The sequence below is a fragment of the Carlito syrichta genome, unplaced genomic scaffold, assembly GCF_000164805.1.
Source record: "Carlito syrichta isolate Samal-C Ts95f unplaced genomic scaffold, Tarsius_syrichta-2.0.1 Scaffold316389, whole genome shotgun sequence".
Lineage (NCBI taxonomy): Eukaryota > Metazoa > Chordata > Mammalia > Primates > Tarsiidae > Carlito > Carlito syrichta.
In genome coordinates this window covers 1,032,772-1,059,652 of record NW_007260485.1, presented here as the reverse complement: position 1 = coordinate 1,059,652, position 26,881 = coordinate 1,032,772, and the positions used below count along the sequence as shown (strand labels likewise).

The following is a 26,881-nucleotide window of genomic DNA, read 5'->3' as shown; positions in this document are numbered from 1 at the left end:
TGTATGTCTGTGTGTCTGAGGGAGAGGGAGAGAGAGCGAGAGTGAGTGAGTGTGAGTGCGGGGTGGGGTGGTGGCCGTTACGTTCGGGGCAACGGCCAGCAGTGGAGAAGTAAGAAGAGAAATAACGTCCGGCGCTTCCGCCTTCGCTTAGGAGGAGGAGGAGCTGGTAGGGAAAGGAAAGTGATTCGCCCTGGGCCTGGACGAGACCAGGTCGGGTCGGTGGAGGTCTGGGCTATGAGCCTTTGAGGGTCGCTTGGGACGCGGAGCGAGACTCGAGAGCCGAGAGCTATGTCTCAGCCGCCGCCGCCGCCTCCGCTGCCGCCGCCACCTCCTCCCCCCGAGGCTCCGCAGACTCCGCCGTCCTTGGCGGCGGCGGCGGCGGCTGCGCCGGGGGGACTCTCGAAGCGGAGAGACCGGCGAATCCTTTCCGGGAGCTGCCCGGATCCGAAGTGCCAGGCGCGTCTGTTCTTCCCGGCCTCGGGTTCTGTCAGCATCGAGTGTACCGAGTGCGGACAGCGGCACGAGCAGCAACAGCTGCTGGGGGTGGAGGAGGTGACCGACCCGGACGTGGTGCTGCACAACCTGCTGCGGAACGCGCTGCTCGGGGTGACGGGGGCACCCAAGAAGAACACGGAACTGGTAAAGGTGATGGGCCTTTCCAACTACCACTGCAAATTGTTGTCGCCCATATTAGCTCGCTATGGAATGGACAAACAGACAGGCCGGGCCAAGCTCCTCCGGGACATGAACCAGGGCGAGCTGTTCGATTGCGCTTTGCTGGGTGACCGCGCCTTCCTCATAGAACCAGAGCATGTTAACACGGTGGGCTACGGCAAGGACCGCTCCGGAAGCCTCCTGTATTTGCATGACACTCTCGAGGACATCAAGCGGGCCAATAAAAGTCAGGAGTGTCTCATTCCAGTGCATGTGGACGGGGATGGACACTGCTTGGTGCATGCTGTGTCTCGGGCTCTGGTAGGCCGGGAGCTCTTCTGGCATGCCTTGAGAGAGAACCTTAAACAGCACTTTCAGCAGCACCTGGCCCGGTATCAAGCTCTGTTCCATGACTTCATTGATGCTGCTGAGTGGGAGGATATTATCAATGAGTGTGACCCTCTGTTTGTACCACCTGAGGGTGTTCCCTTGGGCCTGAGGAATATTCACATATTTGGCCTCGCCAATGTGTTACACCGTCCTATTATTCTGTTAGATTCCCTCAGTGGCATGAGAAGCTCTGGTGATTATTCAGCCACCTTTCTGCCTGGGCTCATCCCTGCGGAGAAGTGCACTGGGAAAGACGGTCATTTGAACAAACCAATCTGTATTGCATGGAGCAGCTCTGGTAGAAACCATTATATCCCCTTGGTAGGCATAAAAGGGGCAGCTTTGCCCAAACTGCCTATGAATTTGCTTCCTAAAGCATGGGGTGTGCCTCAGGACCTCATTAAGAAGTACATCAAACTTGAGGAAGATGGTGGTTGTGTTATTGGAGGAGACAGAAGTTTGCAAGATAAATACTTACTTAGGCTTGTTGCAGCTATGGAAGAAGTCTTTATGGACAAACATGGTATCCATCCTAGTTTGGTTGCTGATGTCCATCAGTATTTCTACAGAAGGACTGGAGTGATAGGCGTTCAACCTGAAGAAGTCACAGCAGCTGCTAAAAAAGCGGTAATGGATAATCGCCTTCACAAATGTTTGCTCTGTGGTGCCCTTTCTGAACTTCATGTTCCTCCAGAGTGGTTGGCTCCAGGAGGGAAACTGTATAACCTGGCAAAAAGTACTCATGGACAGCTGAGGCCTGACAAAAATTATAGCTTTCCCTTGAACAATTTGGTTTGCTCATATGATTCGGTGAAAGATGTTCTGGTACCAGACTATGGGTTGAGTAACCTAACAGCTTGTAATTGGTGCCATGGCACATCTGTGCGAAGGGTCAGAGGAGATGGATCTATTGTATATTTGGATGGAGACAGAACTAATTCTAGGTCCACTGGTGGAAAATGTGGTTGTGGATTCAAACATTTTTGGGATGGTAAGGAGTATGACAATCTACCAGAAGCTTTCCCTATTACTTTGGAATGGGGTGGGAGAGTGGTCAGGGAGACAGTATATTGGTTCCAGTATGAAAGTGATCCATCCTTGAATAGTAATGTTTACGACGTTGCAATGAAACTTGTGACCAAGCACTTTCCAGGTGAATTTGGGAGTGAAATCCTAGTTCAGAAAGTTGTCCACACTATATTGCATCAGACTGCCAAAAAGAATCCTGATGATTATACTCCTGTAAATATAGATGGTGCTCATGCCCAAAGAGTTGGAGATGTACAAGGACAAGAATCAGAGTCTCAGCTCCCAACTAAAATTATTCTTACTGGACAGAAAGCAAAAACTTTGCACAAGGAGGAGTTAAACATGAGTAAAACTGAAAGAACTATTCAACAGAATATTACGGAACAGGCTTCTGTAATGCAGAAACGGAAATCAGAGAAGCTAAAACAAGAACCAAAAGGGCAGCCCAGAACTGTTTCTCCTAGTACTATTCGTGATGGTCCATCCTCTGCACCTGCTACGCCTACCAAGTCTCCCTATTCACCTACAACTTCTAAGGAGAAGAAGATCCGAATAACAACTAATGATGGACGACAGTCCATGGTTACACTTAAGTCTTCAACAACCTTTTTTGAACTTCAGGAAAGTATAGCCAGGGAATTCAACATTCCTCCATATTTACAGTGTATTCGATATGGCTTTCCTCCTAAAGAGTTAATGCCACCACAGGCAGGAATGGAAAAGGAGCCAGTTCCTTTACAGCATGGTGACAGAATTACAATAGAGATTCTAAAAAGCAAAGCTGAAGGTAGTCAGTCTGCTGCAGCACATTCAGCCCACACTGTGAAGCAAGAAGATATTGCTGTTACTGGTAAACTGTCATCTAAGGAACTTCAGGAGCAAGCTGACAAAGAAATGTACTCCTTGTGTCTTTTAGCAACATTAATGGGTAAGATCAATTTAATTCACATTGTGTATCTTAATTGTAAATATAATACATTAAGTTTTTCTCTTTGGGGGGCACATCTGTGGTCATTATAAATATTTAATTATATATTTTAGGAGAAAATTATTTTTGATGTTTTGGCAGTTAATGGGTAGATACTAATATGATTATTGAGTAACCATTAGGAAAACAACTAGAAAGTGAAAGTAGTCTCTCAACTGTCATCAGATTATTTAAACATATCTTTGCAATTTTCTTTTTAAAACAGGCTTGGAAGGTATCTATTTAAAGCCTTTTAATTTTTTAAAAGTTTTTTTGTAGGCTTTATTGAGCTGCCTCTCCTGCCCCTTTTTCATTTATTTTTAATTTTTATTTTCCTGCCTGTCATGTGATTTCAGGACTTCCTGTTTGATGAATTGCAGTTTCTGGTGTTTATATTTTCACTGTATTCCTTCCTAATAGTCTCTCTCTTCGATTTCATGCTCTGGCTTCCCCAGTTCAACACATTTTTCTTATCTGTACACTAGGATTAGTATTTAATTTTAGTGCTCAGTAAGTCTTTGCCATAGACTGTAATGAACAATTATACCTTATTAGAAACGTAAGAAACAGATAGATGGAATGGGGTTAAGAAGTATTTCCTTTTAATAATTCATAAATTAAAGGAAATATGTAATTTAAAGCTTTAGATAATTCGGGATACTGTCCAGAGGTGCATTTTTGCAGTATCTTTGTTTGCTTAATGTTTGGTTTAAAATCACTGTCAATATGCTTTACTAAATTTTAAAGAATGAAGTGAGATTTAAATACATTAGATATCGGAGGGACCTTATTTTTGCTGGGATTAGAAATTTGAACTAGAAAAGGGATCTGGGTTTTGATTATGTTTGCTGAGAGTGTTAAATGTCAGTGAATTGGGCTTTGACCTACCAGAATGAATGTTATTTACTCCTTGCCTATAATGAATATTATTATTATTATTTTGAAAGTAGGATTTATTGAGAGGACAGAAAAGCCCCCACTGTGGGAGGGGGGACCCACGGGGGTTGCCCTATTATTATTTATTCTTTATTGGGGGCCTAGTACTTATAGAGGATCTGAAAAACCTGCACAAATGTATAACTTGATATTGCTGATTTTAATTTGGCAGACATAGTAATTCAGATGGAGGATATGTCAGGAACTGTCCTAGGCACTTTGCGTATTTATTTCTACCTATCCAGAGTTTCTGGTTTCTTAGAGACTGCATGGGATAGAGGAAAAGACTAATCTTTGGAGTCAGAAAGACCTAGAATTTGAATCTTGGCTCTACTACTTTATTACCTTAGTGATTTCAGGCAAGTTCTTAATTCCAGAGGGCTTCAGTTGCCTCCCCCATACAAAATATCCTTTGTAGCTGGTGTGTAAGGCCAAAGTATACCTAGAACTCTGAAAATTAAATAACATCCTCACAGAATGAATACAATTAGATACATGTGGAAGGTACTTTAAAAGACCAGCAATTTCTCAGGTCAAAAACAGGAAAAAGAAGGCCTTCCTCAGTAGAAGATGAACTCTTGAGTTTGTGGCTCATATCTTCTCTAACCTTGTATGCTCAGTGACTAGTATAGTGCCCAGCAGGTAGTAGGTACTTTGAAATGTTTTTGACTGAATTAAATAGATGACATTAACATATCTAAAGAAAGGCTGTATCTGCAGAAATGGAAGGGATGGTCAGTCAGCACTGAACATTGAAAAAGAGTCTGAAAAGCAGAATTTGGCAATGTTTATATACTGCTATACAAAAAAAAAAGATACATCATCTGGGGTTCGCGAAAACTCTGGTAACTAGAAAGGTAATCTCTGTGGCAGGCCAGGAATATTTGATCAGTCCTGACTATGACCTAGCTGAAACATCTCTATCCCTTTGCCTGATTTCTATGTTTATTAAGCATCTATTCTTATCACTCATTTAGCTTCCTGATAATAAGTTTTGATGTACAGATGAGAATGAAGATAAAGTTATGTTTACTCTGAAAGTATGCTCCCCATTGTAGATTAATAAATTGACTTGGATAGGATTATGATCAGTAGTCTTAATCTGGTCAGTATGATATATTTTACAATGAAAACTGGTAAAATATAATTCTAGCTTATAAATAGCTGTTTTTTAAGTTTGGTTTGAGGTTCTTGGATCTGAATATCTGAGAACCAGACTATGAACTGTAATGAATATATCAAGATAATGTCTTTTTGTCCTGATCCCTTCCCTCTTCACATCCAACATTCATATTGCTGCCTCTGTCCCATAAATTTTAAAACTGTTGCTTTCACTGTCAGCATAGAATGTGAATGCAAAAAAGTGTCTTGCTAATTTCAAAATAGTAGACTTGAGAGACTTTCTGTTTTAAATTGAAGTACTAAAACAATGCATAACATGCATTATATTAGTCCCTTATAAATACTAGTTTTCTTTATAATTCTCTTATAAATTTATTTGAATTATGTAGAAGATTTTTCTAATAAAAAGTGATATGTTTCTAAAAATGTCAATTTGGAGATAGTTATACACACACAAGCATATGTAAAGGTTGCTGGGCAACTACTGATGTTTAGAATGGAGAGAGCTAGAAAATGACAGGGCTTATTTAGAAAATTACAGATTTCAAAGTGCAGAAATTACTTTGTGAATTACAAAATGTGAGCTAAGCTGCTACTATGTTAGTTTAGAAAATAACTCATCAAGCTTTATGGTGTTCAGATAGCTGACTCTTATTTAAGTTTCGGCTTAAATACCACCATCTAAAGATTTGAGAGACCTTTGCTGACCATTCTAAATAGGTCCCCTCTATAATTATGCAGTACTCTGTTTATTTTCTTCAAAGCATCTATCACAACTTTTAATGATCTTGTTTGTTAAACTTTTTATTTGCCTCCCCCACTATGTTATAAAGTCAGAGGCAGAGACCATAGCCTATTTTATTCACTAATGAATGCCTTATCACCTGGTACAGGTCCTAGCACATAGTAGGTACCAAGTAAATGCTTGTTGAATGAATGAATGCACATTATTTCAGCAAAATCAATGAATGCTATGAGTTTGAGGCTAAGATGGGGGTACAAAGATGAATGAGATTTAGTCCTTACCATCCATAAATTTACTTGCACAATCTCAAGGAGTCCTATACTTTTTGTTTTTTGAGACAAGGTCTTACTCAGTTGCCCAGACTGAAATTCAGTGCCACAATTTTGACTCACTGCAGCCTTGATTTCCTGGGCTTAAGCAATCCTTCTGCTTCAGCCTCTGGGGTAGCTGCGACTACAGACACGCACCACCACCCCTGATTTTTCTTTCTTTCTTTCTTTTTTTTTTTTTTTTTGTAGAGACAAGGTGTTGCTATGTTGCCCAGGTTGTGGACTTGAGCTCCTGGACTCAAGTGATCCTACCTTATCCTCCCAGAGTTCTGAGATTACAGGTGTGAGCGACCATGCCTCGCTGAATTCCATACTTTTATAGTTTTCATCAACAGATATCTAGCTTTCTTTTCTACATACATAAAAATTATAGGCCGGGCTCAGTGGCTTAGCTGGTAATCCCAGTACTTTGGGAGGCCAAGGCAAGTGGATTGCCCGCAAGTTTAAGACCAACCTGGGCAACTTGGGAAGACCTTGTTTCTACAATAAATTTTTTTAAAAAATTAGCCGAATGTGGTAGTGCATGTCTGTAGTTTTGGCTACTTGGAAGGCTGAGGGAGAAGGATTGCTGGAGCACAGCAGGTCGATGCTGGGGTGGCCGTGAGCATGCCACTGCACTCCAACCTGGGCGACAGAGTGAGACTCCAACTTAAAAAAAAAAATTATAAAGCCCCAAAATATGATCAATATAACATTTTAGAATACATTTCATTTGATTAAGAATCAAATATATGTGTACTAAGGATTGTATATTTTCACTAAATAGACTGACTTTGTGATGGCCAAGGATATGAGGTTTTTTCCTTCCTTTTTTTTGAGTTGGTATCTCACTCCGGCGCCCAGGCTGGAATACAGTGGCACAACAGCTACCCCAGCGTCGACTTGCTGGGCTCCAGTGATCCTTCCACCTCAGCCTTCAAGTATCCAGAACTACAGGCATGTGCTACCATGCTTGACTAATTTTTGATGTAGTGTAGGGAGGAAGTCTTGCCAAGTTCCCCAGGCTGGTCTCCAACCCATGGGCTCAGGCAATCCACCTGCCTTGGTCTCCCAAAGTGCTGGGATTGCAGACTGAGCCACTGAGCCCGGCCCCTTTCTTTTGTTTTTAAGTAGAATAAATTGAAATTTTCTATTATTTATATCAACAAAACAGTAAACAGATGTATCCATTTTTTGCTTGGTACAAGTCACTCATGGATCTTAGTCATTTTGAATCTTATGATGGTAGTATAAAACGGAGTAACAGTGTTCTACCTATAATATTTCACACTTCAACCTCTTATTCAGACTGCTAGACGTAATTGATCTTCATTTTTTACAGACAGTCATCTTTGTTATTTATATAATACTTGAATGACCCTAACTCTTGCTTTACAAAATATGTTATTACAATTTCTTACAGACCAGTTATTTGTGAGTTTTCTTTCATAGTAGATAGGATTGGTAGTACATTATTCACCATAAATATTAGGCTCGTTTTTTTTTTTATTCGTATTATATTTTCTTAGTTTCCAGTTTGTTTTTTTGTTTTTCCTACAGCTAAAGACAGATTTAAGTGAAGAGTAGAATTTGTCAGTTTGGAGTTACTTAAATGGAATTAGACTACTTGATATTTGTCTAGCTTTACTGTAAAGATGGCCAATCTTTTAGGAGTTGAGAAGTGTGTTTGATTTTTTTATACCTTCTCTCTTTCTGAAAGAACTGTGTGACTTTTTAATTTATATTTTAAAAATACACAATATTTTGTAATTTCATAATACTTCTTGATGCCTTAGGATTTTCTAAATGCTTTAGTATTTTCCAGAATCATATTTGGACCTTAGACACTTGTTTTTTAGGTGACATTGAATGTGAATATTTTTATTACATCTTGATTATTTTTTCAAATGTTAGATGAAGGACAGGTCAAATCTAGGTAGTACTTACGCATAGTATTCTTGTATGTCTTCTGATAACCCTTCTGTTGATTTTTATGTAGCAGATTTAACGCATTACTTTTTATCCAATTATAAAGTTTAATAAAAAGTAATGCATGTAGATGTATCTTAAGATAAATATAAACATACATGTTGTACATGCTGTTTATATCATATTTTGAAAATTATGTTAACTATTATGCTATTCCTTTCTATACTCAACTGCTTTGTTACCTTTTATTTCTCTTAATATTTTTTCAATTACAATATATTATTTTTTAAAAATTCAACAAGTTTACATATGTCTAAAATAAAATGTGGTAGTTCTCCTTAACATTTTTACTTCCCCATGAATGAATTGGAATGTGTCCTTTCAGATTCTGTGTACATGTGTACATATTTACACTCTGTTGGATTTGTCTGCATATAAGTGTATGACAAAAATATTCTCTAATACTGTTGGTGACTAACAGCTGCATGGCTGGATACACTTAAGGAGACTGAGTATTAGGCGAGATATGCTTATCTTAGAAACCATTTTGACTGTCAACAGAATAGATAAACTTTTACATGGGTAGATCTGAGAAAGGGCAGAGAGATAGCAACAATTCTTTCAGCAAAGAATACTTTTGAAATTCTCTCTAGTAAAGACAATCCTGTGTTCCTACTTCATATTTGAAACTACTTATTCAAATTGTTTAAAAATTTGGAATTGTTTATTTAATTTTTTCTTTTTTTTTTTTTTAAGTCATAGTCTCACCCTGTTGCCCACGGCTACCACAGCCTTGTTGTGCTGGACTTAGGCACCTCTCAGGATCCTTCCACCTCGGTCTTCCAAGTAGTTGGGATTGTGGGCACCGGCAACCATGCCAAGCTAATTTATTTATTGTAGAGATGAGATCTTACCATGTTGCCCAGGCTGGTCTCCAACTCCTGGGATCAGGCAGTCCCCTTGCCTTGGCCTCCCAAAGCACTGGATTTACAGGCGTGAGCCACTACACCCAGCTAAACTTTAAATTTAAATAAACTTATGTATTTTCAGTTTATTTTATGGTCACGGATACTTGAGTTTAGGTTAATTTTAGTTATTTCTTTGGGACGTTAAAAATATATTTTATATAAATGTTAGATTTAAAAATTTACTACAAACTAAAAACTTCAAGTTGCCTTTAAAGTGTTTAAATTTAGAAAATTAAAATGATGACCTCTTAAATTTTTTGACGATAACTTTAAACTTCATTACTTTCATTACTAAGAAAAAGTTAGAAAAATAGTTTTAAAAAATTGTTATTTTTAACATGCTCTTTTAAAAATTAAAGATTAACTCATATTAAATGGGGAAAAAATGGATAAACCAAAAGAAAAGCTGCCCATAATGCCACTGCCATATTTAGCCATATTCAGGTAGAAGAACTGAAGGCTATGAAGAGGAAGGATTTGTGGAAGACAAGGTGTTAACAGAGGTTATCTATATTGGTAGTACAGATTTTCTTTCTACATTTATATACACATGGTATATTGAAATATTTTACTGTTGTACTATGAAAAAACAGTTGAATTATAAAGTTAATTGGAGACTAACAGAAAAATATTAATTAACATATTATTTGCTAGAGACTTTACCAAACCATTCCTATTCTCTAGAAGTACACTTTCTAATGAAATGGTAGAAAAATATTTTTTTCCTTCTTTTTGCTATGATTTTATTTTTTTAGATTTTTGAAGAGAAAACAGATGGTACCCATTAGTTACATTTTATAGATACAACGTTGAAGAACAGTTATCATCTTGCCAGTTCAATTAAGTTTTTGTGGACTTCTTTTAGGTGCTGTTTAAAAGGAAAAACCTCATTTTTTCTTTCTTTTTTTTTTTGAGTCAGAGTCTCACTCCATTGCCCAGGCTAGAGTGCAGTGGCATGCTCGTGGCCATCCCAACGTCGATCTGGGCTCCAGTGATCCATCTGCCTCAGCCTTCCAAGTAGCTGGAATTATAGGCCCATGCTACCATGCCCAGCTAATTTTTTATTTATTGTAGAGATCAGGTCTTGCCAGGCTGCCTGGGCTGGTCTCAAACTCATGGGCTCAGGCAATCCACTCGCCTTACAGGAATTATAGTATGAGCCACCAAGCCCAGCTGAAAAACCTCATTTATAATATTTATTCTATACATTCATTTGACTAATACTAAGAGTGCTGTGATCTGTTTAACACTGTGGCAGGCCCTGGAGATAAAGTCAGATAGGCCAGTCTGAAAAGGGAAAACAGGTCAATAAACCTGCAGTATGATAAGGACTGTGGTATTCATAAACACAGGAGCATCAAATAAGGGTACTTACCAGCCACCCCTCCAAAGGAGCCTAGAGGAAGTGACACCTAGATTGAGTTTTAAGGATAATTGACAATTATTGATTGGTCTTTACGGTAATGGAGCAGTTTGGTGGTGTTGCTTTTTAAAAAAAAAAAAAGGTAAGGTATGATGTGAGATGGGAGACGCAGATAAGGACCAACTTTTAGAGTGCCTTGAATGCCGTGGAACAAGAACTTGGACTTTGCCACATGGCTTTGGAGAGCCATTACAGGTTTAGCTTTGAAGGCTGTATGGAAGAGGAATTTAGGGAAGACAGGGAAAAGCTTTAGGGAAGATATGGGGAAGACAAGACAAGGGAAACCAATTAAATGGTGGCAGTAATCTAGGCAAGAGACAATGCCTGAACCAGGATAATAGAAGGAGGAATGGAGAGAAATGCAATGTGAGACTCATGGGGGACTTGTGTAAAGTGTCACAACCCCTGCTTCCTGATCTCTAATCTTTCTCCTCATTTCTTTTACCAACAAATATGATTTCAGTGGAGATATTTGTATACCAAAAGAAATAATTCATCTGTTTTTTCCCTCTAACCAGTTGTTGATGCCTTGAAATTCTGTATTTAAAAAAAAGACTGGATAGTTCTATCAAATTTGTTGTAACACAGTTTTGCCCTTTAGTAGAGGTTTAATATCAGTGGAACAGGTATAAGCTTTGGAATGATATACATGGTTCACATCCTGGCTCTGTGATCTCTAGCTTGTTTCCTTGACTGTAGAGCTTAGTTGTGATGAGTAAATGAAACTATTTACTGCTCAGAGTTTTGTAGATAATAGAGGCATAGACAGCATCTATCGTTCTTTTAAAGCAAGAGAGCAGTAGGATCACATTACTCTACAGAGGATGAAAATTGGTTCTTGGGGGAGGGAGGGTGAAAAGAATCTTACTTGTTAATGTATAAAACTAAGATATACATTCGGCACATAAACAGATATATATCTGTTTTAGTCAACTATCATGGGGGAGGTGGGGAGGATTAGGAAAATAATGTCTACAAAGTCTCCTTAGGGAGAGATCATGAAAACAAGGTTAACAAATACAGCAGAAAAGTACTAAGAAATGTGATTTTTCTTTTTCTTTCTTTCTTTAAGAAAAATTTTTTTGAGACAGTATATCTCTTTTGCCCAGGCTAGAAGGTAGTGGCTACATCATAGTTCACTGTAACTTCAAACTCCTTGGCTCAAGTGATCCTCTAGCCACTACCTCCTGAGTAGCCAGGACTACAGGCTTAGGACCATTGTGATCAGCTGTGGTTTTTCAATTTTTTTGTAGAGACAGTATTTCCCTGTGTTCCCCAAACTGATCTTGAACTCCTGGCCTCAAGTGATCTTCCCATCTCAGCCTCCCAAAGCACTGAGATTACAGGCATTAGCGGTCGTTCTTGACCAAGAAATATGATATTTCTGATGATTCAGTTGGTCACTTCTGAGTAGTTCACCACTTTGGCACCTGTTCAGATTCTTGTTTTTGTTTGTTTTTAAAAGACTACTCAAGAACAGTAGTGAGAAGGGGGTAAAGAGTGAAACAAGGACTTCCAATCATGACAGACTCTCCATGATCAATTGAGTAACTTACTACCTTTGGGCCGGCTTTGTTCAGACTCTTACCAAAAATTAAATGTTACCGTGTAATTTTTTTATATGTCTTCCAAATAAATGCTATCCTAGAATATTTAAGAAAACACTAAGTATATTTAGGATAACACTGACAATAATTAAATGAAAGGTTGTCACCATAGAAGTCATTTATCCAAATGAAGATTAATAGTGAGTTCAGCAATCAGAGCCACTGTTAGAAGTTCTTAATATTTCTGTATTTGGGAACACTTATTAATGTTCAAAATTTTAAGTTAGACCTCTGTGTGTCTGCCCTTAAATATAGATATTCTAGTAATGCTGCATTATTAGTCACATGTTGATTTGTAAGTAAATGTTCTGGTTAACTGAAACTTCAAATGCCAAAGCTTTTTAAATTTTTTTGCTTTAAACTGGTATACTGAGGATTTAACTGACTACCACACAAATTCATATCCTGTTTATGAATGTGAAAAGGGTTTAGAACGCTGAGACATTGTAACTACATAGTGATTAATTAGCATCATCCATCACTGCTATTCAGTGCTCAGGTCCGATAATATAATCTTCAAGTAGGAAAGACAAAAGTTTACCTTTTTTGGTTAAAATTAACTAAAAAGCCCAGGCGTGGTAGCTCACTCCTGTAATCCCAGCACTTTGTGAGGCCAGAGTGGGAGTATTTCTTGAGGCCAGGAGTTTGTGACCAGCCTAGGTCTTGAACAAAAAGTTAAAAAATTAGCGGAGTATGCAGTATATACCTGTAGTCCCAGCTATTCAGGAGGCTGATGCAGGAGCATCCCTTGAGTCCAGGAATTCAAGGCTGCAGTGAGCTATGATTGTGCCACTGTACTCCAGCCTGAATGACAAAGTGAGACCTTGTCTCTAAAAAAAAAAGCTAAACTACAAACCTACACACTTATTGGTTATGAAAGCAATACATACATGTTAGCAGATTGGAAAGTAAAGTATAAAGAAACAAAAACAACCATATTATGCATACCTTAAGTAACTTTTATGTTTTTTCCATTCTTTATTGACTTCCTCAACAGTGATTATCATTCTCAGCTTTTCATTTGAAACTTGTTATTGAAATAGGTACTCTCAAAAGATGTTTTTGAAAAAAAGATTTTGTGAAATGATGGTTTTGTTTGTGGATATTGTGGTCTTCTAATTGTTATTTTGGGCCAGACGCAGTGGCTCATACCTGTATTCCCAGCTCTTTGGGAGACTGAGACAGGAGGATCACTTGAGGCCAGAAGTTCGAGACCAGACTGGGCAAAATAGGGAGACCCTGCTTCTACAAAAAAAAAGTTAAAAATTAGATGGGGATGGGAGACTGAGGTGGAAGGTTTTTTGAGCTCAGGAGGAGTTTAAGATTGCATTGAGCTGTGATTGCACCACTGCACTCCAGCCTGGGTAACAGAGCAAGTCTCTGTCTCTAAAAAACTTTTAAAAATAAAAAAGCCAACTTTAAAACAACAAAATGCAATATAAATTACTTATCTTCAGTTTGACTTTTTCTCCCTAGCCCTTTTCATTTATTTTTACTTGGTTTAAACATAAATATAAAATATACAATTTTATATTTTAGTTTTAAAAAATAAATATCTTTCTATAACTTTTTCTATCCTAGTACAGTTTGTAAACTAGTTTCCTTTGAGCTGGATTGAACCTTCAGATATATTTTGTTTAATATGCTCAATATAGCTGGGCTTGGTGGGTCAGCCTGTAATCCCGCGCCTTTGGGAGGCTGAGGTGAGTGGATTGCCTGAGCCCATGGGTTCGAGACCCACCTTTGCAGGCGAGACCTCATCTCTACAATAAATCAAAAAATCAGCCGGGCATGGTAGCGTGCGCCTGTAATTCCGGCTATTCGGAAGGCTGAGGCGGAAGGATCACCGGAGCCCAGCAACGGGAGCGGCCACTGCACTCCAGTCTGGGCAACAGAGTGAGACTCCAACTCAAAAAAAAAAGCCCAATATTGGCTCATGCAGTTTTAATGACACTTTTGAATTAGTTCCTGTGTTTAAAAATTGGGAGAATTCATATTAAAAACTTGAATTTCTGGCTTCTCTTGAAAAGCCACATGGTCTTAAACATCAGGCCTACAGTCTTCCATGACGGCACTTGGCGGTGGCTGCTACCTTTAGCTAGGCTGTGCATTTCTAGGTGCCGCAGTTCTGTCATTTTAAGTCATCCCTTTATGGTGTACCAGGCTGTTTCACTCAAGGAGCTCAGCCTTGCGATCTGTGTTCTAGGCTAATCTATACTAAAGCAGTGTGGGTGGAACTCTTGTTTGTTGCTAATACTGTATCTGTTTTGTTTTACAGGAGAAGATGTATGGTCTTATGCAAAGGGACTTCCTCATATGTTTCAGCAGGGTGGCGTATTCTACAATATTATGAAGAAAACCATGGGTATAGTTAATTTCTTATTTTTAGATATCTCTACTTAAGCTGTTGTAAGATTAAGAAAGTTCAGATAGTCTTTTACTAAAAATATTTCTGAAGTTAATTTTAGGTTTATATTATTCTTTAGCAGTTAAATTATATTTAGCAGTTAAGTTATATTCTTCTGTAATCTAATTAAAATGACTTATCACTGTGACATGGTCAGCTGTGTTTTCTGCTGTAGTATTACTAAAAATCTCCTATCATTTTCTTGCTTCTCTTTTCTCTTTTAAACTATGTGTATGATTCTTAACAACTAAAGACAAATTGTGAAATTAGAAGCAGATTTGATTATAATGCTAGTGACCATCCCAGAACCAGATAATATAATGTTTTTGTTGTTGTATTTTAGCTATAGTTAGTATATATCTCATTGCATTCTAGGTTCTAGGAAACAGCTTATTTTACATTTAGCTCATTTACATTGTGTAAATATTACTTGTAAAGATAGATACACTTGTGTGCAAATGTACATCTGTACCTTTTTTTCTTTGTTTGAGTTGAGTTCTCACTCTGTCACCCAGGGTGAAGTGCTGTGGCACAATCATGGCTCACCGCAGTCTTGACCTCCTGGGCTCAGGCAAATCCTTCTGCTTCAGCCTTCTGAGTAGCTGGGATAACAGGCTCATGCCACCGAGCCTGGCTAATTTTTCAATTTTTTCTAGAGATGAGGTCTTACTATGTTACCTAAATTGGTCTCGAACTCCTGAGTTAAAGTGATTCTTCTGCCTCAGCCTCCCAAAGTACTGGGATTATAGGTGTGAGCCACCACCTCTGGCCTTCAGAGTAGTCTTAAGAGGTTGCCAGGGTATGTGTTGGACTTCACACAGGTTTTCAAAGATTTGATGTGAATTCTTTTGGCTCTAGACTTACCACTCTTGTTTATCTCACTGTTTCACATACCTGGCCTCTGTAACCATTAAGTACATAATCTCTAGTTTATGGTTTTCATCTCTTCCTCGTACACTTTTTTTCCTACTTAAAAAAAACCCTTCAACTTGGATATTGTAGAAATACTCAAACATACACAAAAGTACCAAGAATAATATAATGAACCTCTGTTTAGTTTACCTACTACCCAAATTCAGTAATTATCAGTATATCTCTATCCCCTTCTCAAGTGGACTATTTTAAAGTAAATCTCAGATATAATATAAATTCATCTTTAAGTATGTCAGTATGTATATCTTTTTCTTGTTCCCTTTTCTTTTGGAACTTCAGTATGTATTTCTAAAGGGTAAAGCCTTATTATTATTATTATTATTATTATTATTATTATTATTGGCTTTTTAAAAAATAGCCACGGCTGGGCATGGTGGCTCAAAAGCCTGTAATCCCAGCACTTTGGGAGGCTGAGATGAGGGGATTGCCTGGGCCCACGGGTTCGAGAACAGCCTGGGCAACTTGGTGGGACCTCACCTCTACAATAAATCAAAAAATTAACTGGGCATGATAGCCTACACCTGTAGTTCTGGCTACTTGGCAGGCTGAGATGGAAGGATCTCCTGAGCCCAGCAGGTCGACGCCGGGGTGGCTGTGAGCATGCCACTGCACTCCAGCCTGGGTGGCGGAGTGGGATCTGACTCAAAAAAAAATTTTTTTTTAGTAAAAATTTAAAAACCACAATATTATCACACCTAAAAAATAATGAATTTTTTTTAATACTACCAACTATCCAGTCAGTGTCTAAATTTCCTTGATAATGCCTTAAAAAATGTTTTCTTCTCTCTCTTTTTTTTTAAATCAGAAACCAAAAAATACCTTTCTCTTATCTGTTTTTCTAAGACAGGGTTATTGAGGCATAATTTATATACAGTAAAATTCACCCTTTTTAGTTATAGAGGTGTATACACTGTGTATATGGTATACGATTTTGGCAAAAATACACAGTCATGTAGACATCATAGTTAAGATATAGAATCGTTCCATCACTCCAAAAAGTTGCCTTATGACCCTTTATAGTCAACCCCCCTTACCCCCAGGCCATGGCAACCACTGATTTGATTTTTGCCCCTGTATGTTTGGTTTTTTTCATATTGCTATATAAATGGAATCATATAGTATGACCTTTTGTGTCTCGCTTCTTTGATTTAGCACAGGAATTGTCATACTGTGGCCTGTGGGCCATATCAGGTCTGCTGCCTGTTATTGTTTTACTGGAACCCAGCCATACTCATGATGACATATTGTCTATGGCTGCTTTTGAATTATAGTGTCAGAGTTGAATAGTTGTAAAAGAAACCATATGGTCCACAAATGTTGCCCTTTACAGAAAAATCTTGTTTGTTTAGGTTTTAGTATGCTTTTCAGATCAGTCTTGTTGCATGTTTTAGTTACTTATTCCTTTTTATTGCTAAGTAGTATTCCGTTATATGGATATATCACATTTTTAAAAATCCATGACTAGTTAGAGGACATTTAGGCTGTTTTCAATTTTTGGCTATTGTAAATAAAGCTGCTAAAAACATTTGTGTACAGGTCTTTGTGTGGACATGTTTTCATTTTTCAAGTCCACTTTAACAATTTTTTATTTTATATTTTATGTTTTTAGTGTCCTATCTAAGAAATCTTTGCCTAACCCAAAGTCATAAAAATTTTCTTCTAGGAGTTTTATCATCTTAGATTTATGGTCCACTTTGAGTTGATTTTTTAATACATTGCAAGATATGAGCCAGGATTTTCTAAATGTATGGGTGTCCAGTTGTTCCAGCACTACTTCTTGAAAAAACTTTCCTTCATTCATTGAATTATTTTGGTACCTTTGTCAAAAACCAATTGACCATGAATTGTATATGTAGAAAGGGTAAACTATACAATATGCAACATATACTTAAGTAAAATTATTTTTAAAAAATCAGTTGACCATATATGTAGTTCTATTTTTAGAATCTGTTGATCTGTATGTATGTTCACCAATACCACACCTTGATTCATGTACTTTATAATAATTCTTAAAGTCAGTGTGAACCTTCCATCATTTTTTCTTTTTCAAAATTGATTTGGGTATTCTGAGTCTTTTGTTTATGCAATATAAATTTTAGAATCACCTTGCTGATTTCTACAAAAAAAGTCTGCTGGGTTTTATTGGGATTGCATTGAATATATAGACAGTCCTCAATTTAGGATGGTTTGACTTTAGATTTTTTTGACTTCATGATGACTTTATCGGCTTACTAAATGCATTTTGAGTGATATTTTTGACTTTTGATGAGTTTATAGAAATGTATCCTCATTATAAACCAAGGAGCATCTATATAGATCAGATTGGGGACAATTGATATTTTCATAACACTGAGCCATTTGATTCATGAAAATGTTATATTTCTTCATTGACTTAAGTCTTTCATTTCTCTTATTAAAATTTTGTAATTTACAGCATACACCTTACACATACTTTGTTAGGTTTACACCTGAATATTTTATATTTTTTGAATGCTATGGTAAAAAATGCTTTAAAAAAATCCAATTTCCGGACTGGGCATGGTGGCTCAAGCCTGTAATCCTAGCGCTTTGGGAGGCTGAGGCAAGAGGATTGCTTGAGCCCAGGAGTTCAAGACTAGCCTGGGCAACTTGGGTGAGACCTTGTCTCTACAATTAAAAAAAAAAAAAAAATTAACCAGGTGTGGTAATGTGCTTTGTAGCTCCAGCTACTTGGAAGGCTGAGGTGGAAGGATTGCCAGAACCTGGCAGGTCAAGGCTTTGGTGGCCGTGAGTGTGCCATTGCCCTCCAGTCTGGGCAATAGAGTAAGATTCCAACTAAAAAAAAAAAAATTCAAGTTCTTAGTGTTCATTGCTAGTGCATATAAATAAAATTGGTTTTTATGCATTGACTTCGTACCCTGTGACCTCGTTAAATTCACATATTAGTTCCAGCAGCTTTTTAGCAGATTCTTTGGGATTGTCTATATAGGTCATCATTGTCTTTTTGAATAAAAGACAATTTTTTCTTTTTCAATATTTATACCTTTTATTTCTTTTTCTTGCCTTATTGCAATGACTTGTACCTTCAGTTCAGTGTTGAATAGGAGTGGTGAGAGCAGACATTATTTTCTTTTTCCTTATCTTGGGGGGAAGCATTCAGTCTGTAGTTTTTTCAGAGATATTTTTTATAAAGTTGAGGATACTTGATAATCCTTTCTATTCCATGGTTTGCTAGTTTAAATGATGAGTGGATGTTGTATTTTGTTAGATGCTCTTTTCTACATTTATCAAGATGATCATGTTTTTTTCTTTTAGTTTGTTGATTGGGCAAGTTACATTGATTGAATTTTTGAATGCTGAACCAACTTTGCATGTTGTATTTAATTTGTTAATATTCTTTTTTTTTTTTTTTTTTTTGAGTTGAAGTCTCACTCTGTTGCCCAGGCTGGAGTGCAGTGGCACACTCACGGCCACCCCAGCTTTGACCTGCTGGGTTCTGGCGATCCTTCCGCCTCGGCCTTCCAAGTAGCTGGAACTACAGACACGTACTACCATGCCTGGCTAATAATTTGTTAATATTCTATTGAGTGTTTTTGTGATTGTGTTTCTATTCCCAGCCTAATTTTTTTTTAATATAGGCATTTAAAACTATACATGTCTATCTTAGCATCTCTTCCCTTTTTATTGCATTCCTTTTAAACTTTTTACCTTTCATTTTATTTTCTGAAATATATTGATATGAATTGGTGGTTTTTAAAATTCAGTCTTTCACTAAGATGGGTAATGAGGACCTCAGCAATTTGGGCAAGTAGGCACTGTCTCCCATGCAACTGAAAGTAACATCCCTCAGTTGTTTTCTGTATGTGGCAGGGGAATGGGGGAGGAAGGGGTGGTGTGGAAATAGCTGTCTTGATCATCTACATAGTTTTGCTTCTAGTGTGAAATTATTTTTAAAATAGTAGTTGTGGTACTGAGGCAGTTCACTGGGAAAATACTAGTCTTTTAAATAAGTGGTGCTAGGACAACTAGATATCCACATGTAGAAGAATAAGTTTGACCTCTACCTCATACCATACACAAAATTAATTAAAAATGGATCAAAGACTTAAGTGTAAGAGATAAAATTAGAAAACTCTTAGAAGAAAACATAAGCATAAAATTTCTTGACCCTGAATTAGGCAAAACTTTCTTAGATATGACACCAAAAGCACAAACAAGAAAAAATAAAGAAAGAAGCAAACTTTTGTGCTGCAAAAAATGCCATCAATAAAATAAAAAGACAACCTGCATAATGGGAGAAAATTTTGCAAAGTCCATATCTGATAGTAGAGTTGTATCTAGAATAAAAGAACTCTTATAACTCCACCAAAAAAGACAAATAAAAATAAAAAAAATAAAAAAAAAAAAAAATCCAATTAAAAATGGACAAAGTGTGTGAATGGATGTCTCTCCAAAATATATGTGTAAATGGCCAATAAGCATGAAAAGATATTAATATTATTGGTCATCAGGGAAATGCAAATCAAAACCACACAGAGATAATACTTCACACCCATTCTCATGGCTGGGATTAAAGAGTCAGGTAATATGAACTGTTGTTAAAGCCTTCATACATTTCTGGTGGGAATATAAAATGGGACAGCTACTTGAGAAAACAGTCTGGCAGTTCCTCAAAAGATTAAACATAGAGTTACTGTACAACCCAGCATTTCTACTCTTAGGTGTTTACCCAAGAGAAATGAAAACATATGTCCATCCAAAACTTGTTCACAAATATTCATGGTAGCATTATTTATAATAGCCAAAAATGGAAGCATCCCAAATGTCCATCAACTAATGATTGGATAAATAAAATGTGGCATATCCATACAATAAAATTATTTAGCAATAAAAAGTAACCAAATATTGATACATTATATCAGGGATGAATCTTGAAAACATTATTTTACATGAAAGAAGCCAGTCACAAAGCCACATAATAAAATATCTAGAATAGGCACACCTAGAGAGACAGAGGGTAAATCAATGTTTGCCTAGGCTGAGAACGAGGTAGAGGGAAGAAATGGGGAATGACTGCTGAGGTTTGGGGTTTCTTTTTGAGGTGATGAAATATTCTACAAATGGTTGTGCAACTCTGAATATACTACAAAACCATTCAGTTGTGCACTTAAAATTGGGTGAATTGTATGTGAACTATATCTTAATAGAATTGTTATATATATATTATTTTTTTTATTTTAAAGATGTGGGGTACAATTCAGGATTAGGTATACAAATGGTCATCGTACAGGTAAAGTTTTTTTTTAAATGTTACATGTGGTATTTATCCTTATTAGACAGTAGTTTAGAGCTCTGGAGTTAGAACATCTGAGATCAAATTCTGAATCTATCACCTACATTCTGTGTGACTTCTAAATGTCAGTTTCTTTATTTGTAAAGTGGCTATGATAATGTCAGTGTTGTTGTGAGGATCAAAAGAGATCCTGCACATACAGTGGTTAGCAAATGACCTGGTACCTAATAAATACTTAGCAAGTGTTATTGTTATTAGAATTCCAGCTTTATTTGCAGAATTAAAGTTCTTTTGATGATAACACAGCCATTTAAAATGGGTCCTCCTCAGAAAATTATTTTACCTTCCAAAATATGATTTTTTTTCTGTTTGTGGTTTTTACCTTTTTACATCAGATTCATGTATCATATTATTATTATCCTGTGGTAAAAGAATCATAGCATGTCAAGCCCACCTCCTCACCCTCAAAAATAGGAAAGAAACATACCTCTCTTACTTTGTTCAAATCCACCCTAACATATAAATGGTTATATCTACATTTGAATAGAAATATTGCCTAATATAACTAAGCTGGACTATTACTGTTTCTGTTCTTTATATTTGCAAAAGCATTTTAAAATTAATTGGTTTAAAATGTGGTGAGTTTTATTGCAGGTCTTTGTGCAGAGGTAAGTGCAGAGAAGAAAGGTGAATTTAGTTTTAATACTTGTGTAGATATCCTTTAACTAAATAATATTCAGCTTTGCTTGTGTTTGAACTTCATAAAAATGGAATTATACTGTATATGTTCTTCTGTGACTTTGATGCAACACTTCTTTAGATTTGCCCATGTTGATGAGTTCAACTATATATATAGTTGATTCATTTTCACAGCTGCATAGTATCGTATCATTTTAACATAATTCATCCATTTTTCTGCTGATGAGCTTTTGGGTAGTTTCTAGCTTTTTGCTATAAGGCACAATGTTGCATAAATACTAGTATACATGTATTTGGCATTTATGAGTAATGGAATTGTTGATATGTGATAGAGAAATTTTAATGTACCTGGATTCCTAACATTCAAAACATAAACAACAATTATGCTTAAAGGTATCACAACAATAGTTGCACTGTATTTAACATAGTTCTACTGATTTATAAATATATTTGAAATTACAGTTTTAAAATAACATTATAAAAGTCTAGAAACTATAGAAATGGGAAACATCACCTATAATTTTTAGATATTTGTCTTATACATACAGATTTTAGGCAAGCATGCAATCGTACTTAGATTTGTTTCCTACTATTGTAGCATCATGCACATTTTACTGTATATATCAGGCATTATAGCTTTCTGATTTATATAAATTTTAACAGCTGCTTATTACTTCCATCAAGTAAATAGGGAATAATATATTTAATAATTTCTTTCCTATTGAAAGTTTAGATTGTTTCTAGTGTTTCATTATAAATAATACTGTGATGAACATGTGTGGGATTATGACTCTTTCCAGGGATAGCCAAAGGAAAGCATCACAGAGGTAGTCTAGAAACAATTGTAAAACCTTTTTGATCTGATAGAATTAAAACATATTGACTACCTGACTTACAGTAAGCGATATGGTATGTGCTTTGCATAGGTTTTCTCATTTCATCCTTAAATAATCATGTGAGATAAGGAGTAATATCTCCACTGTTATACTTACCCAATTATATTATAATGATCTATTTGTATCTATCTTCTAAGAATTATGTTTTGTTTTGAAGTCCTCAGAATCCATTTTAGTTCCTGGTACACAGTGAGGCTCAATAGATGTTATGTATAGAAGTAGATATTTAAAAACTTTGTCTTGGGCCAGTCTGGTCTTAAAAAATTCTCTTCTTTGCTACCTTTGTTTCCTGAGCCATAGTATACAAATCTCTGAGGAAGGGAATTGGTAGACAATAAACTGATTCCAGCTGTGCCCAAAAAAGTACTATTTAGACTGCATTTCTGACCTTACTTTTGGCATGTTACCTGCTGAAAATGTGTCAAGGGGAAATTCTACTTGGAGTTTTATTAATTAATACTTTACCTACCATTGAAATTGATGTTTATTTGAAATTAATGTTATTTATTCATTTGCAATTGAGTTCTTTTCTCTGGTTATTTGGAATTTTTTCAGAGAGGTACATTAGAACCACCGAAGCTTTTTAGGGGAAAGAAGGAACTATTCTTAATGTTCTACAAAGCTGGAGACTGCCTAAATGCCCACAGAGCATTCTAGAGTTTATTTATCATCTCTCATCTCTGGATTTCTGTTGCACTTACCCTTTCCTTCATTTCTAACTAGTTTGCGTTTGCTTTTGTATTTTCCCATAAACATACCCACCCCATGAACCACATATTATTAAAAGTTCTTTACTTTACCTTTTTTAAAACATGGAAATTATGTGATTTCATAAAATTGGAAAACCTACTATCACATAAGTGGAGTATAGTTAGAGTGACAAATTTAAAATATAAGGATAGTGAGTTGTTTAAAGCACACACATTTAAAAAAAAATACCCAGGCTGAAACAGCTGTAAGATTTTGGAATACCCTGTAGTGAGACCAACTTCTTGACTAGAAAATGAAAGAAATTCACTTTAATGTTCTTATCCTCTATTGCTGCATTAGGGGACCATGAGACATAAATAGCAGTGAGCTACGTGAGAAGCATCTATAACCCAGGCTTACTTTGGTGGTTCTGGCCTGTCAGAAAATAACGAGTTATTTCAAAAGAATTTAATTGAATAAGGCCTTTCAAATTTTCTTACGACCAAGTGTCAGTTCACACTGAAGTCACAGTGTGTTAATCTTAGTTTTCCTAAATGTGTCCCACAACTATTATTTTATGGAATATCTTATTTTGGAAGCTCATATTTTTTATATTTGTGAAAGATGCATACTATGGCACACCATGAAAACACTTATTTTGGTATTCTATAATTCAGTAGAATTACTTTTGATTTTAGTTCAACATACTGTGTAACAAGTTAGGTACACTTTACTTTGCCTTTATAGGTATTTTGCGGTTTTTAATGTGAATCTTAGTAAGTAAAAGTATGTTTTCTCATTGGTTTACATTGTGTTTTCCATATAACTCAGCTGTTTGTTTGGCGCTTCATTTTTTTTTTTTTTTTTTTGAGTTTGAGTCCCACTCCGTCGCACAGGCTGGAGTGCAGTGGCATGCTCATGGCCACCCCAGCTTCAACCTGCTGGGCTCAGGCGATCCTTCACTTCAGCCTTCCAAGTAGCCAGAACTACAGGTGCATGCTACCACGCCTTGCTACATTTTTATAGTAGAGATGAGTTCTCACCAAGTTCCCTAGGCTGATCTCGAACCTGCGGGCTCAGGCAGTCCACTCGCCTCAGCCTCACAAGTGCAGGGATTACAGGCTGAGCCACCAAGCCCAGCCTAGAGCTTCGTTCTTAACTTCAGGATAATTATTTTTTTAAAAAGATCTGTGGAGGGAACTATTGTAAGTTTATGGTGATGGTTCTTTTTTGTAATAGGATAAATTCTTTTATAAGAACTTTTGTTTTGAAAGACACTGTCTGTAAATTGTTATTGAAAATTCACCATTTCAACTATAATTGTCTTTACTAAGATTCTAAAATGTTAAATGTCTTTTCCCCAACTTTAGGTATGGCTGATGGCAAGCATTGTACTTTTCCACATCTACCTGGCAAAACCTTTGTCTATAATGCTTCTGAAGATAGACTGGAGTTGTGTGTGGATGCTGCAGGACATTTCCCCATTGGTCCTGATGTTGAAGATTTAGTTAAAGAGGCTGTAAGTCAGGTTCGAGCAGAGGCTTCTACAAGAAGCAGGGAATCAAGTCCCTCACATGGGCTATTAAAACTAGGTAGTGGTGGAGTAGTAAAAAAGAAATCTGAGCAACTTCATAATGTAACTGCCTTTCAGGGAAAAGGGCATTCTCTAGGAACTGCATCTGGTAACCCACACCTTGATCCAAGAGCTAGAGAAACTTCAGCTGTAAGAAAGCATAATACAGGAACAGACTTTAGTAATAGTTCCATGAAAACAGAGCCGCCTGTATTCACAGCTGCTTCTAGTAACAGTGAGCTTATTCGAATGGCTCCTGGAGTAGTAACAATGAGAGACAGCAGGCAGCTTGATCCTGATTTGGTTGAGGCCCAGCGAAAAAAGTTGCAGGAAATGGTTTCTTCTATTCAGGCTTCAATGGACAAGCACTTGCGGGATCAAAGTACAGAGCAGTCACCATCTGATCTTCCTCAAAGGAAAGTAGAAGTTGTGAGTTCTTCTGCGAAGTCTGGGAGTCTTCAGACTGGCTTGCCTGAATCTTTTTCTTTAGCGAGTGGCACTGAAAATTTGAATACTGAAACAACTGATAGCTGTGTGGTAGATGCACTGGGAACAGCATTTGCCACAAGGTCAAAAGCACAAAAGGGAAATTCTGTGGAGGAGCCTGAAGAGATGGATAGTCAAGATGCTGAGATGACTAACACAACTGAGCCAATGGATCATTCTTGATTTCATTAGAGGCTAATAAAGGCAGAATGTTTATTGTGAATATGTAATATTTGTTGGCTGGGCCACGTAACTTGATTAGTCATTAAAAATCTTGTACGTATATAATTCAAAGATTATATCTTGTTATTCAGTGCATGATAGCAAGTGTGTGATTGGCAATAGCTTTTAATATACTGCTGCCCAGGCTGGCTCTGAATTTCTATAAATTAGTTATTAGATCTGCTGAGATGAGTTTTCTTCCTTATATGTGGTTCATTGGAAATTCTTTGTAATTTTACTTCCACAAAAGTCTTAATGTTTCAAACATAAAAATTCTCTTGCTAAATGTGTTTGATTTCTGAAGAGGCTAGAAATGGAGGTGGGGAAATGAGATTTTACTATGCTGATATCAAGGTAACCATCCCACATTTATTAGCGTGTCAGAAGATTTATGTCAATTTGAAGGTTGAACTAAATTGTATCTTAAAATTCATAAAATTATTTATTATGCAGTGGGATGCTGACATTTCTGTGAATGTAAACACATTCATAGAGCTATATATGTCTGGCAAAAATATCTTGACAATAGAGTGTAATGATATAACATTTTCTGATTTGAGCAAGGTTGGGGAAAATATCTATTCTACAATGATAAAGTCAATATGATTCAGTTGTGTTGTTGTCTAAGCCAACACAGCCAATTGTGTGCTCTGTTGTTGATAATATGTTACCATTATTTTTTGAATGCTGGCTTGGTCAAGTACCACCTAATTTTTTTTTTTTTTAATCTTGCAGAAAAGTTAATTGCAAACTGTGGTAGAAAACAAATAATGGTAGCAGCAGTTAATTTCTAATTTCCAGAGTTTGTCAGATTCACAGAGATTTCTAAATAAGAATTTATATTTATGAATGAGTAAATTGTTCTGCAGTTTTGATCAGTGGTATTTAAGCCTGTACATGCTAAATGTCTTTGAGCCCCTTGAACCAAAAATGTTACCTTTTTTTCCTTAGAGTCCGAAGATTATTTGTTGGCTTCACTTGGGTTTGGATGCAAATTTTACTGCATCATACCCTGATCAACTAACTAGGCATTTGCTTAAATAGTGTATTCATCAGATCCTTAGTGCCAGTTTTCTTGAGAAGCAGCTTTCATGCTTATTCCTTAAGGACAAAGAGTGTTTATCCTGAAATTGGTATTGCACTATTTTATCCTATTCTGCAAATCTGTATTCTGAAATGTACATTTCAACCCATTTTATTCCTCTGTTCACTGAAATTAAGTTGAATTTGAATGGATGAAAGTCAAAATGTATGTTAATATAATCTCTTACCTAGAGCATTCAAAGCCTGGCTGTTTTTGTTTGCACATGTAACAGATGCAGAACTGTGTTTGCAATTCTAAGAAAATGTTCATCAGAAAGTATATTATCAGGTGTTTAAAAATCTCTACCTGTTGTTTCATAAGAGATATAGATAGTACTTTAACTTGTTTTTTCAGATGAGAGGTTTGGTCTTCTTTCTATGAAAGTACCTCTAACTGAATTCACTTATTAAATGAACTACTCCATTAATATAAGGAAAGAATGGAGAAAAAGACATTTTACACATGTATCCGAGCAAGACATATTTATATTTGGGTTAGTTTTTATCACATTGTCACATTTCTCTTTATAATATTTTATCTC

The 26,881-nt window shown here is 36.6% G+C and overlaps 1 protein-coding gene across 1 annotated transcript; it reads left to right on the top strand.

Moving 5' to 3' along the window:
* Positions 1 to 2: 2 nt before the first annotated feature.
* VCPIP1 (valosin containing protein interacting protein 1) lies at positions 3 to 25,257 on the top strand. The gene is made up of 3 exons (XM_008074317.2): positions 3 to 3,001; positions 14,357 to 14,443; positions 24,346 to 25,257. The coding sequence occupies exons 1-3, from the start codon at positions 289 to 291 to the stop codon at positions 25,215 to 25,217; spliced, it is 3,672 nt and encodes a 1,223-aa protein (XP_008072508.1). The 5' UTR covers positions 3 to 288; the 3' UTR covers positions 25,218 to 25,257.
* Positions 25,258 to 26,881: the final 1,624 nt, after the last annotated feature.